General features: G+C 46.1%; 2 protein-coding genes across 9 annotated transcripts in view; one reads left to right on the top strand and one right to left on the bottom strand.

The window, feature by feature from the left end:
- The window catches only part of dpp7 (dipeptidyl-peptidase 7), a 100080-nt gene extending 98506 nt beyond the window's left edge, over positions 1–1574 (top strand). The window contains exons 10-12 of the mRNA XM_070862836.1: positions 710–774; positions 856–926; positions 1242–1574. Coding sequence (XP_070718937.1) covers positions 710–774; positions 856–926; positions 1242–1359 — 254 coding nt within the window. The 3' untranslated portion in view covers positions 1360–1574. The remainder of the gene's footprint in view (positions 1–709; positions 775–855; positions 927–1241) is intronic.
- Positions 1575–1641: 67 nt separating this feature from the next.
- The window catches only part of LOC139232509 (endoplasmic reticulum mannosyl-oligosaccharide 1,2-alpha-mannosidase-like), a 68230-nt gene continuing 53261 nt past the window's right edge, over positions 1642–16610 (bottom strand). For all 8 annotated transcript variants that reach the window (XM_070862829.1, XM_070862827.1, XM_070862835.1 and 5 more), the window contains 3 exons: positions 9347–9541; positions 7258–7389; positions 1642–4266 (listed from right to left, as the gene is read on the bottom strand). In XM_070862829.1, the coding sequence (XP_070718930.1) occupies positions 4066–4266; positions 7258–7389; positions 9347–9541 (528 nt within the window). In that variant the 3' untranslated portion in view covers positions 1642–4065. The remainder of the gene's footprint in view (positions 4267–7257; positions 7390–9346; positions 9542–16610) is intronic.

The following is a 16610-nucleotide window of genomic DNA, read 5'->3' as shown; positions in this document are numbered from 1 at the left end:
TTCGCAACTTTGGTGTTGACTCTGAAATGAGCTTTCAACCATACTTGCAGCATAACTAAGCCCACCTATTTCTACCTCCGCAACATCGCCTGTCCCCGCCCTTGCCGCAGCTCATCCATGCCTTTGTTACCACTAGACTTGACTGTTCCAACACACTCCTGGCTGGCCTTCCACATTCTACACTGCGTAAACCAGGTGATCCAAAACTCGGACCAAGTCCCGCTCACCTATCACCCCTGTGCTCGCTGAACTTTTGGCTCCCAGTTAAGCAACGCCTCAATTTCAAAATTCTCATCCTCGTTTTCAAATCCCTCTATGGCTTCTCCCCTCCCTAATCTCCTTCAGCCATAACACTGCCCCCCCCGCAACCCCCCGGAGATGTCTGCGCTCAGTCTGCCCTCTTGAGCATCCCTGATTAAAATCACTCAACTTGGGGCCAGGCCATCTGTTGCCTCGGCCCCAAGTTCTGGAATTTCCTGTCTCAACCCCTCCACCTCTTTCTTTCCTGCTCCTAGATGCTCGACATCTACCTCTTTGACCAAGCTTTTGGGCCACCTGCCCCCAATTTTTCCATGCGACTCGATGTCAAATCTTGTCTCAATACTCCTGTGAAGTACCTTGGGACATTTCACTATGTTAAAAGCCCTATATAAATACAAGTTGTTGTGAAATGAGGTTTAATATAACCACAAGTTTGTTCATGTTGTAGATTTTAAAGCAGCAAGCAATATCATATTTTCCAATGGTGATTTGGATCCGTGGGCAAATGGTGGTGTAAGTATCTACTGCACCGATGACTGAAATGTAGAGGATAATGGTGCAAAACTAGTAATAATTTTCTCCTGTGTGAAACAGATACTCACAGATGTGAATCCTTACGTGGTTGCTTTCATTATAGAGGGAGGAGCACATCATCTCGATCTGAGGTGGGTCAAAGGTGTTCAAAACTTTTTTTCTAAAGAATTAAATGGAGCAACTCAAGCAAGTTGGTTAGGAAGGAGAAGCTGTCAAAACATCTTTTAGAAATTTGCCTTCATCTTTCCCAGGCGGCAGCTCTGATTTGGCTGCTGGCATCCCCGAGTAACTTTCGCTTAACTTCAAGCATTACTTAAGCCACATTATCTACCTTTGAGAAATAGAGCAAGAATTGTCAGGCTTAAGGTGTTATATTAGTGGAGTGGCTATTTTCTCAGTCTGCTTTAATGTGATGGGCTCATTTTATTTTAATTATCCTTTTTCAGAGCATCTAATCCCGCTGATCCACCATCAGTTACTGCAATTCGTAAAAAGGAATCAAGTATCATCGGTGATTGGGTGAAAAAGTATCAGGGTCATTCTGTTAACAAAAGTCAGATGTAACATCTGATAATGTTGAACTAAAAACTACGTGTACAAGCAAAGGACTTTTTTGTTGGCTTTGTTAATGTTTGAAAAATAATTATGAGATTTGAAAATGTATGAAACAAACTAATAGTGTTGGAGAGACATAATTTTGTATTTGCATTGGTACTGGAGAAAATTTTATACAGTTGTCATGTATTAAATGAAATAAAATTAAACAATTTACAGAACAATTAACTTTATTTACAATGTTTTCTAGAAGGGAAAAAAATCATTTTTTTAAGCAAAGGTCACCTAATTGATCAAAATTGCATACTTTTAAAAACCCTGCCCAACATTTTATAACAGTGCATTCATTTAAAGGAATGATAAGAGATTTAAAATAAAAGTTCCATTGGATGCCAATATAATTAAAAACCATCCTAAAGTATTTAATGACTCAGAAACCAGCTAAGAAAATGAATTGAAAATAATTTTACAGAAGGGGACTGAGATTAATTGGATAGCTCTACCAAAGAGCAAGCACAGGCACGATAGCCTCCTTCTGTGCTGTAACATTCTACGATTTTACGGCTGTTATCCTGAGGCATGGAATCTACATTTGGCCATTTCATACATTTAACTTTGCTAATATTTGCTTGAACATTATTCACCATATATACATACAAAACGTTTTTGGAGGTGCACATTTCAGCACTTAACATGGAATTTGCAAGGAAGGATCTACAGATCTGCATCAAGACTTAGCTGTTAAATTAATTGATCTGCATCTCAAAAGCATACTTTTAGATAAACTTAAGATTTATTCCTTGAGCTTCATTTCCCCTTTATGCATGGTACTTGCATTGAAGTGCAGCAATTCACTGTAACCCTCTCACAAGACCCCCAGATAATTACTGAGACACAAGTTGCACACATTTTACTTGGGTAGCCGTTCAAAACTATTTACGGGCAAGTGACACTGCACTACCAGTGACCTACTGAACATTTTTAAATACATTACATGAATCATTAAGAAAAAGTTGGATTTCTGTACATATCATGCATTAACAAACATGATCAGATCAGCAGTATTTGCTGCTGATTGCACAAAATCTAAATAACAGAAATTAGTGCACTCAATACTATTGATCTCAGTAGGTTCAAAGGCCATCAAATCAAGTTTTTCTAACTAGTTCAAAGTTTGAATTGGGTAACTGAACATCACACGAATTGCACAAGTGAAATATTATGGCTCATTTCCCAAGTTATAACCACATTTGTACTGGTATATTTATTCTCATATTGCATCTCACAATTTAAACCCTTTTCCCTCACCAGCAATAGGCCAACTTTCTGTATGGTTGAAGCAACTTGTGATCACCAACCAAGTAATAAAAGCTGCTTGAATCTTTAACTTGTACCATACAGCTTTTATTTGTTGTGCACAAGGGGGGAAAAAAACTTCTACCAATTGTTCTACCAATGAAAAAATAATATTTTTATGCAACTGGTCCTACACAAAACCTGTTGGGAATGCAAACAATTTAAATATATCATTATATTGCTAAATTATGTTCAGTTCATGTATTTCAAATACAGCTCTAGCTCCAGCCCAAAACACAAAAGTACAATAAGCATTTTATTTACAGAAAACAAGCCTGCAACAGTGCTGTTGGATTAAAGGATATGCTGGGAAATGAAATAAAACCCAGCCTGCATCATGCTCAGACTTGAGAATCTGGATATGTAACCACTGAACAGCAGCTGCAATAACAGTATAATCCATTAGACTAAATTTCTTCTAACTACCCTTCATAGTAAACCAGCAGTCTATATAAATATATAGTTGGAACCCGCATTTTTTCCTTTATTAAGATATTTCACGCTTACAACCATTGCAAATATAGCTAATTCATTTCACTACATATATTTACATAAACTTGTCATCAATACTTTGGACTATATGGTCATGTGTGAATCAATTTTGATTAGTCTAACCAAGGAAAATATTAACTGTTCTGGTCACTGATATATTTATCAGAATTCCACCTTTGTCAATCCAGTCTATATATGTCTACAAAAAACTGTGCCCTCCTATTTCTGCATTTAGCCCACGTAACATCCAATCTTTTATTAAAAAAAAGGACTATATTAAAATGTTAAATTTCAATAGACAACAAATCTTATGACCCATTAGGGGAGTCAAGGGTTATGGGGAGCGGACAGGAAAGTGGTGTTGCGGTCAAGATCAGATCAGCTATGATCTTATTGAATGGCGGAGCAGGCTCAAGGGGCCAAATGTCTACTGCTCCGATTACTTATGTTCTTAATTCTGTAGACGAGATTAACTGAACAAATGTCATTTTCCTTTACAAAAGACCATAGTGTAGTACATAAGCCATTACATTCTCATCTATTGGACTGAATTTGGCAGGAAGGAAGGAATCAATGAATGGACAGGAGGCAACGTAGTAAACATGTTTTGTAACAGGCCATTTTGAGTGCAACAGTTCATATAATATTTGCTCCTTGGTTTATAGTTTTTGTTCCATTCACATTTTTTTTTACACATCTGTGTAGCTATGGACACTTTTTTACACCTTTGTAGCTACGTACTTTCACAGTGATTGATACAAAGTAGAACAAAACCTCCACACAGTGGTTATCTCCAGCTGATATCATAGATCCCGCTACCAAGATGTGCCAGGTATTAGGACAACACTCAAATCATTCCAAAATTCATCAGGTTGTCCATATTGGAAGAACATGTGCTTCAGTATTAAAAATATATTTGTCCAGGCTGATTAAGTTGAAGTCATCAGAAAATAGAAGGAAGAAATACTTCAGTGTCTCTCCAAGGAAGAAGCTCTCCATTTTATCCCTAGGTTCAGGGTTCTCCGAACTCCTCACGTTATTAATAGAAGTGTAACCTCCAGTGCCAACCTGTGTAAAGTTACAAGCAACTCAATTGAAGGTGGTGTAAAAAGCTCTTGCAATATATTAAGAAATAAATAACATTTAGATAGCACCTTTCACGACCTCAAGACATCCCAAAGTGCTTTACAGCCAACTTTTTGAAATGTAATCACTGCTGTAATGTAGGAAGCATTGAGATAAAGGACCAGATAATGGGGCCGAAATTGGTGGAACAAATGGTTCACGAGCGGTGCGTCGTTTTTTTTTACCGCCCGGTCTCACTGGAGCGGAGTGGGCGGAAATGTCAGCAATTTTTTCTCGGCGTTAAGCCGAGCAGAATGCAGCTGCCGGTGTGCACCGGTGAGGCCTTTTCACTCGGGAATCTTCGGCTCCCGAGTTGTGCGCATGCACATGCTGCTGTGAAGCTCCGCACCCCCCTGCCCCCCCCAAGAGGCCAGAGACTGGAGTTCTTGTTACACAGGTATGAGTTAAGAAACTCTGGGACCAACCTTAAATGCATTGCTCTTAATGGGGGCTTTTCCAGGATGGTCTGCAGCTCCGGTTGTATGCCGGTGGTAAGTCGCAAACGTTGTAATTTTGGGCGGTATGTTGGCAGTAGGCATACCGCCCGATGGTATATCACTGATGAATTTTCCACTGTGGGGTATGTAGGTGTTTTTTGACGAATTTTGTCATTTTGGGCTATATGTCGATCAATTTCAGCCCCAATCTGTTTTAGTGATGTTGATTAAGGGATAATTATTGGCCCGGACTCCCCTGCTGCTCTTCGAATAGTGCCATGGCTCTTTTACGTCCACCTGAGAGGATAGATGGGCCCTTGGTTTAATGTCTCATCAGAAACCTGTAAGACTAAATTAGCCTTATGGCATTGTGACATTGTAGGGTTTTTATAACTGTCACATTTTGATGAATGAGCACCCCTTTTCTCTCCATCTGCCTTCTCTCCTCTTCTCATCTCCCTCCTCACTTCCTTCTCTTTTCGTTAGAGGCCTTCTCTTCCCAGTTCCTTCCCCTACTTCCGTTCTCACACTCTCCTCCTCCTCCATCACTTCTCCCTTTCTTCCCTCTTTTCCTTTCTTCCTTCCATTCTCCTGCTCTTCCCTCCCTCCTTCTATTCATATCCCTTCTCCAGTCTCTTCACTTTACTCTTCTCCACCCCCACCTTTTTCTGGTAAATTTGCTTCTTTTCTGGCTCACCCTCGCCTCCTCTACGACTCCTTCCCCATCTGCCAACTGTTTATCTTGTTTCTACTTCCCTATTTCTTACTTCTCACTGTGGAAATATTGCCTGGTCATCAGTGACACAAGCTGGCCTAGTGCACTTTGCTGTAGCTGCACAGGAACAAGGTAAAAATTCCCAAAGTATCTCCCTTTCACACACAGCTTATGCAAAGGAGCTGGCAGTCCCTCAACAGAAGCTTCAGGTGGAAACTACAAGAACTGATGCAAAACTCAAGTCATAAAGTGAGGGGTATTTGGAAACTTCTTACAGGGATTTTGACATTAAACTACTAATTTTATGGCTACGTTTAATGATTTTTACACAATCTAATTTATGTTTTCCTATGTTATTTATATACAACTCCACAGCTGGACCAGAAATCAATATGGTGGCTGGAACCATTTTGTAAAACTAAATTGCTTTCCTGATCTATATTTCAGAGAATCAGTATGGCTAAGTTCATTAGTTGAACCAAATCAAGAAAAACATGGTTGATAAATACAGTGGCCCCAAGTTTCCACATGATTTGCTCCTGATTTTTAGGAGCAACTGGTGTAGAACGGAGTATCTTAGAAATCGGAATTCTCCACATTTAGTTTGCTCCAGTTCTAGTCAGGTAGAACAGTTTCACTTTGGAACAGAATTTTTTTTCAAAAGGGGGCGTGTCCGGCCACTTACGCCTGATTTCGTGAGTGAAAACTTACTCCAAACTAACTTAGAATGGAGTAAGTGAAGATTTTTGTACGCTCGAAAAAACCTTGTCTACACTTTAGAAAATCAGGCATAGGTTACAAATCAGGCGTAGGGAATGGTGGGGGGGGTGTTTAAAGGGAAGTTTACAAACATTAAACACTTCAGTTTTACAAATAAAGAGCCATCACCAATAATAAATGATAAATACATCAATAAATCAATCAAAAAAAAATTAATAAGAAATAATTTTTTTTTTAAATCAATAAATAAAACATTTTCTACTTACCGACTGCAGCACCGGGAGCCCTCCAATAGCGTGCCCGTCCCCAGCACCAGATTTACAGGTAGGTGGCGTCGGGTCGGGGGGGGGGGGGGTGGTGGGAGGGAGGTCGGTCGGTTCGGTTCGGGTCGGGGGGAGGGAGGGAGCGGGAGGTCAGGTCAGGGGGAGGGAGGTCAGGTCGGATCCAGTCCGGAGGCGGCTGGGGGGGGGGGGGGGGGGAGAGGAGAAGCGGGTGTCGGGTCCAGTCCGGGGGGGGGGGGGGAGGGGGGGGGGGGAAAGAGAAGTGGGTGTCAGGTCCGGGGGGGGGGGGCAGGTGTCCGGTCCGGGAGCGGGGGGTCTGGTCCGGGGGGGTGGGGGGGGCGCGGGGGTCGGGAGGAAGCAGGAGCTGGCCGTGGGAGGAGCCTTAATTACGCAGCCCCAGTGAGGCCATTGGGCCAAGGCTAGAGGCTGCGTGCTTCGGGCCCCTCCCACACAGTTTCGGGCGCCTGGAGCAACTGCATTTGCGTGCCCACTGTAGCGCGCATGTGCAGAGCTCCCGGCACTGTTTTCGGCGCAGGGTCCTAGCTCCGCCCCCTACAACTCGTGCTGCGCTGCGCTGAGGGCCAGAGGACCTGCAGGGAGGTGGAGAATACGGAGGGTTTTTTTAGGCGCACTTTGTGGCACGAAAAACGGGCGTCCAGGTCGGGACTGCGCCGTTCTAGGCGCGGCTCGAAACTTGGGCCCAGTGTGTTACCTTAATATATTTGATGTTCTATTAGCAATTTTACATCTGAAGAATCAAAAGTCATCCCACATTACTTACCCGTGTATATTTGTTGAAATTTTGGAGAATTTCCCAGCCCCAGTCCTGGTATTTTTTATCACGTGTAAATCTATACATGTAGAACAAGCTTTCTACTGTCTCAGGTCTTAGAAGGTTGTGTCTGTCTGCGGGCTGTTAAAAACAATCAGAATGATCTGAAACAGCACTTTGAAAAGACATTAAAATTACATACATGCGACATAGAGGCACACATAAGGTTTCATATGCCGAAAGTGAAGGCTTTTATTGAACCAATAGCTGCAATTAATGTTTACACTGAACTGGAGTGCTTGTTTTAATCGAACCATATGCTGCATTCTCAGCTTCATTAACATTGTTACACCTTGATATGTCATTCTTGCATGGGGGTCTATTCAAACAAGGCACCAGCATTCCAAAGCTGCAGCTTGTATTATGCATTTCTAATTCCAATGGTTGATTGTCTCATACTGAGTCCGCCCGAGGACTGTGGATGTTCAAACATTGCGTGGACTGTGGATATTCAAGCCTGAGATCGATCATTTTTTGGACACTAAGGGAATCGAGGGATATGGGGTTAGGGTGGGAAATTGGAATGGAGGTAGAAGACCAGCCTTGACCTTATTGAATGGCGGAGCAGTCGCGAGGGGTCGCTTTGGCTTACTCCTGCTCCTAATTCTTATGATTTTAAAGGATCAATGTTAAATAAACTCAACACTGAATTAATGCCCATTCACCAGACAATATTTACCAGGTGAGAAAACAATGCCCATTCACCAGCAATACAAGCAATCCCAGCTAAAATACAGCAGCGTTGCATGCATTCTCACTTTGTTATTTCTCCATTTTGTACTGAGCTGATTCTATTGTTTTACATCCAACTGCTTGTTTGAGGTTCTATGTATAGTTCCCGTTTTAATATGCAACTTTTCAAAATTCTCAAATAACCCAACACCTCATTTTAGATTGAAACAACATTTGATTGACGTGACATTTGATTTTAAGAACATATGAACATAAGAAATAGGAGCAGGAAGAGGCCATTTGACCCCTCGAGCCTGCTCCGCCATTTAATAAGATCATGGGTGATCTGATCATGGACTCAGTTCCACTTCCCTGCCCACACCCCATTACCCTTTATTCCCTTATCGTGCAAAAATCTGTCTATCTCCGCTTTAAATATATTCAATGACCCAGCCTCCACAGCTCTCTGGGGCAGAGAATTTCACAGATTTACAATCTTCAGAGAAGAAATTCCTCCTCATCTCAGTATTAAATGGGCGGCCCCTTATTCTGAGACTAAGCCCCCTAGTTTTAGTTTCCCCTATGAGTGTAAATATCCTCTCTTCTTGCACCTTGTCTAGCCCCCTCATAAGATCACCTCTCATTCTTCTGAACTCCAATGAGTATAGGCCCAACCTACTCAACCTATCCTCATAAATCAACCCCTTCATCTCCAGAATCAACCTAGTGTACCTTCTCTGAACAGCCTCCAATGCACATAAATCATTCCTTAAATAGAGACCAAAACTGTACGCAGTACTCTAGGTGTGGCCTCACCAATGCCCTGTACAGTTGTAACAGGACTTCTCTGCTTTTATACTCCACCCCCCTTGCAATAATTACTTCCTGTACCTGCATACTAACTTTTTGTGTTTCATGCACAAGGACCCCAGGTTCCTCTGTACTGTAGCACTTTGCAATTTTTCTCCATTTAAATTATAATTTGCTTTTCTATTTTTTCTGCCAAAGTGGATAATCTCATATTTTCCCACATTATACTCCATCTGCCAAATTTTTGCCCACTCACTTAGCCTGTCTATATCCCTTTGCAGATTCTTTGTGTCCTCCTCGCAATTTGCTTTCCCACCCATCTTTGTATCATCAGCAAACTTGACTACATTACACTCGGTCTCTTCATCCAAGTCATTAATATAGATTGTAAGTCGTTGGGTAAGCTGTGAATTGCCAGCAAGGACACAAATTTTTCGAATGCGATTGAATAGTGTGACTACATCTTTTACAATTCTGGGAAGGATTAAATGTCAGTTGTGAATCATAAATATTAAGTACCCTGCACTATTAAAATTAAAAGTACAACTTCCATTACCTTAACTTCGACATCCTTGTTACTGTGTGGACTCAGATTAAAGTGTACAATCTCTGGGCTTAGTCCAGTTTCTATTTGTGCATACATTTGATAGCAGGTTTCTATCAGCTCCTTAGCCAGTTCCATGTGATCTGCACTAAGACCATGGTGAGCTCCTAAAGCTAGGGTCCCAGGGAGGAAACACACCAAATGATCCTTTAAAAATAAACAAGGAAAGAAATAACTCGGATCAACAAAATAATTGCTTGCAATACATAAAACTCTTCTGGCCGTATCCATGACTAATGAATTTCTTTTAGTGGTAAACAAGAGGTTAGATTTGACCCAAAATCAAAATCAACTATTAAACAACTGAATCTGAATTTAATTCTGAATCTGTAGCAGGGTTAACAAAGTACATCTCAGGGCAGATGTTTCTTAGGGCAGCGAGAAGGAGGAACTGAAGGATATCCTTATTAGGCTGGAAATTGTGTTAGGGAAATTGATGGGATTGAAGGCCGATAAATCCCCGGTGCCTGATAGTCTGCATCCTAGAGTACGTAAGGAAGTAGCGCTAGAAATAGTGGATGCATTGGTGATCATTTTCCAACAGTCTATCGACTCTGGATCAGTTCCTGTGGACTGGAGGGCAGCTAATGTAACACCACTTTTTAAAAAGGGAGGGAGAGGGAAAGCGGGTAATTATAGACCGGTTAGCCTGACATCAGTAGTGGGGAAAATGTTGGAATCAATTATTATGAAATAGCAGCGCATTTGGAAAATAGTGACAGGATCGGTCCAAGTCAGCATGGATTTATGAAAGGGAAATCATGCTTGACAAATCTTCTGGGATTTTTTTGAGGATGTAATTAGTCGAGTGGACAAGGGAGAACCAGTGGATGTCGTGTCTTTGGACTTTCAAAATACTTTTGACAAGGTCCCACACAAGAGATTGGTGTGCAAAATTAAAGCACATGGTATTGGGGGTAATATACTGACGTGGATAGAAAACTGGTTGGCAGACAGGAAGCAGAGAGTCGGGATAAATGGGTCCTTTTCAGAATGGCAGGCAGTGACTAGTGGAGTGCCGCAGGGCTCAGTGCTGGGACCCCAGCTATTTACAATATACATCAATGATTTGGATGAAGGAATTGAGTGTAATATCTGCAAGTTTGCAGATGACACTAAACTGGGTAGCGGTGTGAGCTGTGAGGGGGACGCTAGGAGGCTACAGGGTGACTTGGACAGGTTAGGTGAGTGGGCAAGTGCATGGCAGATGCAGTATAATGTGGATAAATGTGAGGTTATCCACTTTTGGAGGCAAAAACGCGAAGACAGAATATCTGAATGGCGGCAGATTAGGAAAAGGGGAGGTGCAACGAGACCTGGGTGTTATGGTTCATCAGTCATTGAAAATTGGCATGCAGGTACAGCAGGCGGTGAAGAAGGCAAATGGTCTGTTGAGCTTCATAGCTAGGGGATTTGAGTATAGGAGCAGCGAGGTCTTACTGCAGTTGTACAGGGCCTTGATGAGGCCCTCACCTGGAATATTGTGTTCAGTTTTGGTCTCCTAATCTGAGGAAGGACGTTCTTGCTATTGAGGGAGTGCAGCGAAGGTTCACCAGACTGATCCCCGGGATGGCAGGACTGACATATGAGGAGAGACTGGATCAATTGGGCCTTTATACACTGGAGTTTAGAAGGATGAGAGGGGATCTCAGAGAAACATATAAGATTCTGACGGGACGGGACAGGTTAGATGCGGGTAGAATGTTCCCGATGTTGGGGAAATCCAGAACCAGGGGACACAGTCTTAGGATAAGGGGTAGGCCATTTTGGACCGAGATGAGGAGAAAATTCTTCACTCAGAGAGTTGTTAACCTGTGGAATTCCCTGCCGCAGAGAGTTGTTGATGCCATTGGATATATTCAAGAGGGAGTTAGATATGGCCCTTACGGCTAAGGGGATCAAAAAGGAGTATGGGGAGAAAGCAGGAAAGGGGTACTGAGGGAATGATCTGCCATGATCTTATTGAATGGTGGTGCAGGCTCGAAGGGCCGAATGGCCGACTCCTGCACCTATTGTCTATGTTTCAGGATGACCTGTCCTGACATTGATCACACTTTTCTATCTCACCTATTACATTAGTTTAGATAACAAAGACAATTTTTTAGCAGTTTGCATAAACACGAAAATTGACAATAGTGTATGTAAAATTATGAAATGTAACTTTTTATTACAGCACATCAGACCAGGAGAGAACTTGCAGTAAGGAACAGGCGACCTTCATCAGCTTGTTTATTTTTCTTGTTTAAATATTAGTGGAGTGCTAAACGGCACTACCAACAAACACATCCACAAACCAACTCCATTAACACCCAAAGGTAAATAATTGGGTGCTGAGCACAGAATATGGAACCAGATCTCAGCACAAATACAGTATAATGACTGCATGGAATGAGGGATGAGACTTTGCAAGACTTATCTTGGTATGGAATTCTCTACAGTTGAATCGCAGAGATCCAAACAGACCTCTTTATACACAAATTCAAAAGTATGATTATTATTTGCAAAACCAGCTTTAGGATGGGCTATGGAATTTATTAAATGTCCTGTTGACACCGAGTGAAATTTCACCCTAGCAACAAACATATCTGTCATCTGCCCATATCACAACTGCACCCTTTTGCATGTTTTTTTCCCCTCTGTAAATGGGTTTGACTTCTAACTCACAAAGACAGGTGTTACATGAGTGGTTGTTTAATTTGGATTCTGGTCGACTGGGGTCTCTGCACTATATCACTGTGGTTGCACTAACCCCGGCTCTTATCACAACAGAATCACAGACCCAGGTAATCACTTTTCAATTTTCGAAGGAGATAAGAGAACGGGGAGTGTAAATTCAACGAGCACACTTGCTGGTACCAGGGCTACACAAGTGAAAAATAAATCATGGCTGCCATCTACACAAATATATAATATACTAGAAACAGTGAGCGGTCTCAGGAAACCAAAGGCATCGTGACCAATACATAACATTATGTGACAGCTCCAAATTGAACTGTCAAGAATCAATTTATTCCCTTTCATAAAAAATGTGATTGCATACTTGCAGAAACCATGAAACAGTGCAGTAAAATAAGCTGTGCTATCTGAACGCAAAAGCAGTACCTTTCGAATGTAAGAAAATGTGTGAATAAAGGCACGTGTGTTGGAGTTTGTCTGCTAGTTTTGTGAAGTTGGATCGCAAGTGAGCAATGTTGAAAACCAGAAAAATCTGTGGCTGAAAATACAAATCTGCGTCTCAAAGTCTTCAGTGAAAATCAAACAACTTTATGAAGTAGATGCCAAGGGATGCGTGTTACAAAGGTGTAGCAGCTTTGGTGATTAACCAGTCGAAATAAAACCTACTGCAAATTGAGTTGGCAAGATTTAGCAAAATCCCATGTTGCATCAGGTACATTGTCACACTGACCAGAAATACCCTCCCCGTCCATGAGCAAAAATACACCCTCTTCCCCAAACTGAACAATGTCCTTAAAAGAACCCAAGTGATGTTGGACCTCCAATCTAGGACCTCCTCCCATCAGCATTCGGAATTAAATAAGTCATTCTTGCCTACCCCACTATGTCATAGGATCCAGGGTAAGCAACAACAATAACTTGCATTTATATAGCTCCTTTAACCTAAGAAAACGTTTCAAGGTACTTCACCGGAGTGCAAACAGACAAATATTGACACCGAGCCAAAGGAGGAGATATTAGGATGGGTGATTAAAAAGCTTGGTAAAAGGTTTTAAGGAGGAGAGGTGGAGAGGTTTAGGGAGGGAACTCCAGATCTTAGGGTCTGGATGGCTGTAAGCATAGCCGGCAATGGTGGGAGGAAGGGAACGGGAGATGCACAAAAGGTCAGGGTTGGAAAAATCACAGAGTTCTTAAAGGGAGATAGGGAGGGGCAAGACCATGAAGGGATTTGACCATGAAGGGATTTGAACATGAGGATAAGAATTTTAAAATCGAGGCATTGGTGGACCAGGAGCCAATGCAGGTCAGCGAGCACAGGGGTAATAGGTGAACACGACTTGAGTTAGGATACGGACAGCAGAGGCTTGGATAAGCTCAATTTCATGGAGAGTGGAAGATGGGGGCTTGCCAGGAGGGCATTGAGTCTGGAGGTAACAAAAGCAGGGGTGAGGGTTTCTGTAGTAGATGGCCTGAAACAGGATTGTAGATGGCGTCAGAAGCTCAGTTCAGGATCAAATAGGATGGCTAGGTTGGAATCGGTCTGATTCAGTCGGTTGGCAGTTGTCAGTGAAGGGGACGGAATCAGTGGCAAGAGAACGGAAACCCTGCTCATTATCTCCTGTCTAGTCTTGGGCCACGAACGCCAATTATGGCATCCCAGCTTCAGTGCAGGTTGTAGTCAAAAACTTAGCTCAGACCAGTGATCGAACTTAGGATCTTCCTGGTCGGTATGGTTCAGGCCATACTGGGCTTTGTTCTTCCCAGTGCAGCTGCAGGCAGAGTGTAAAACCCTAATCTTTTAATTGGCAGTATAATGTGCTAGTTAATAGCCTCAAGTCCCCAGAATTAATGTGAATGGTCTATGTAAACTGTTGAATGGTTATTGACTTGTTAGCAAAATAAAAGCCAATGGCATTAAAGGGATAATGGAAGCATGGATACAAAATTAGCTAAGAAACAAAAGCAATTTTTTTCCCCTCTCATAATGGGCCCAAGTTTCGGATGGAGTTGCTCCTAGTTTTTTGGAGCAACTAGTTTAGTTTGGAGTATGTTAGAAATTGCAATTCTCGGATATTAGTTTGCTCCAGTTCTAGTGAGTTAGTTTAGGTTGGCTTTAGGTAAGGTACTTTTTTTTCCAAAATAGGGTGTGTCCAGCCACTCAGGCCTGTTTTGCAAGTTTCAGCAGTGAAAACTTACTGCAAACTAACTTAGGATGGAGTAAGTGTCCACTTTTGTAAGTTCTCAAAAACCTTACCTCGAGTTAAGTTTAGTGCAGGCACAGCCAGAGACGGCGGGTGGGGAACATTAAACACAAAGGACACATCAACATCACAACAGCGGGGGTTAAGGGAAGTTAGAGGATTTTCAAAAAACACCTTCGCAACAACATTAAAGAAGCAAAGTACATTTAAAGCACTAAGCACTAAACGAAGTACAAAAAGTAATAAGCAATTAATTAATAAAAAATAGAAGGAACCCTGCACCTAAAGCATGAAGACCAAAGTAATAAGTAATCAATACAAAAGAGAAGTCCTACCTTTATGTGAAGGGAAGGTGTCTCTGTCAGTGTCTCTCTCTGTACTGTCTCTCTCTCTCTGTATCTGACAGTGAGGGGTGCGGGGGGGGGGGGGGTGTGTGTGTGTGTGTGTGTGTGTGTGTGTGTGTGTGTGTGTGGGGTTGTGTGTGTGTGTGTGTGTGTGTGTGTGGGGTTGTGTGTGTGTGTGTGTGTGGGGTTGTGTGTGTGTGTGTGTGTGGGGTTGTGTGTGTGGGGGGGGGCGGGGTTGTGTGTGTGGGGGGGGCGGGGTTGTGTGTGTGTGGGGGGGGCGGGGTTGTGTGTGTGTGGGGGGGGCGGGGTGTGTGTGTGTGGGGGGGGCGGGGTGTGTGTGTGTGGGGGGGGCGGGGTGTGTGTGTGTGGGGGGGGCGGGGTGTGTGTGTGTGGGGGGCGGGGTGTGTGGGGGGGGCGGGGCGTGTGGGGGGGGCGGGGCGTGTGGGGGGGGCGGGGCGTGTGGGGGGTGTGTGTGGGGGGGGCGTGTGTGGGGGGGGCGTGTGTGGGGGGGCGTGTGTGGGGGGGGCGTGTGTGGGGGGGGCGTGTGTGGGGGGGGGCGTGTGTGGGGGGGCGTGTGTTGGGGGGGGCGTGTGTGGGGGGGGCGTGTGTGGGGGGGGCGTGTGTGGGGGGGGCGTGTGTGGGGGGGGGCGTGTGTGGGGGGGGCGTGTGTGGGGGGGGCGTGTGTGGGGGGGGCGTGTGTGGGGGGGGCGTGTGTGGGGGGGGCGTGTGTGGGGGGGGCGTGTGTGGGGGGGGCGTGTGTGGGGGGGGCGTGGTGTGGGGGGGCGTGTGTGGGGGGGGCGGGTGTGGGGGGGGCGTGTGTGGGGGGGGCGTGTGTGGGGGGGGCGTGTGTGGGGGGGGGCGTGTGGTGGGGGGGGGCGTGTGTGGGGGGGGCGTGTGTGGGGGGGGCGTGTGTGGGGGGGGGCGTGTGTGGGGGGGGCGTGTGTGGGGGGGGCGTGTGTGGGGGGGGCGGTGTGTGGGGGGGCGTGTGTGGGGGGGCGTGTGTGGGGGGGGCGTGTGTGGGGGGGGCGTGTGTGGGGGGGGCGTGTGTGGGGGGGGCGTGTGTGGGGGGGGCGTGTGTGGGGGGGGCTGTGTGTGGGGGGGGCGTGTGTGGGGGGGCGTGTGTGGGGGGGGCGTGTGTGGGGGGGGCGTGTGTGGGGGGGGCGTGTGTGGGGGGGCGTGTGTGTGCGCGTGGTGGGGGGGCGTGTGTGGGGGGGGCGTGTGTGGGGGGGGCGTGTGTGGGGGGGCGTGTGTGGGGGGGGCGTGTGTGGGGGGGGGCGTGTGTGGGGGGGGCGTGTGTGGGGGGGGCGTGTGTGGGGGGGGCGTGTGTGGGGGGGCGTGTGTGGGGGGGGGCTGTGTGGGGGGGGCGTGTGTGGGGGGGGCGTGTGTGGGGGGGGCGTGTGTGGGGGGGGCGTGTGTGGGGGGGCGTGTGTGGGGGGGGCGTGTGTGGGGGGGGCGTGTGTGGGGGGGGCGTGTGTGGGGGGGGCGTGTGTGGGGGGGGCGTGTGTGGGGGGGGCGTGTGTGGGGGGGGCGTGTGTGGGGGGGGCGTGTGTGGGGGGGGCGTGTGTGGGGGGGCGTGTGTGGGGGGGGCGTGTGTGGGGGGGCGTGTGTGGGGGGGCGTGTGTGGGGGGGGGCGTGTGTGGGGGGGGCGTGTGTGGGGGGGGCGTGTGTGGGGGGGGCGTGTGTGGGGGGGGCGTGTGTGGGGGGGCGTGTGTGGGGGGGGCGTGTGTGGGGGGGGCGTGTGTGGGGGGGCGTGTGTGGGGGGGCGTGTGTGGGGGGGCGTGTGTGGGGGGGGCGTGTGTGGGGGGGGCGTGTGTGGGGGGGGGCGTGTGTGGGGGGGGGCGTGTGTGGGGGGGGCGTGTGTGGGGGGGCGTTGTGTGGGGGGGGCGTGTGTGGGGGGGGCGTGTGTTGGGGGGGGCGTGTGTGGGGGGGGCGTGTGTGGGGGGGCGTGTGTGGGGGGGGTGTGTGGGGGGGGCGTGTGTGGGGGGGCGTGTGTGG

The sequence above is a fragment of the Pristiophorus japonicus genome, chromosome 20, assembly GCF_044704955.1.
Source record: "Pristiophorus japonicus isolate sPriJap1 chromosome 20, sPriJap1.hap1, whole genome shotgun sequence".
NCBI lineage: Eukaryota > Metazoa > Chordata > Chondrichthyes > Pristiophoridae > Pristiophorus > Pristiophorus japonicus.
Note: the sequence above shows the minus strand (reverse complement) of the source record. Positions and strands in the feature narration are given on the sequence as shown.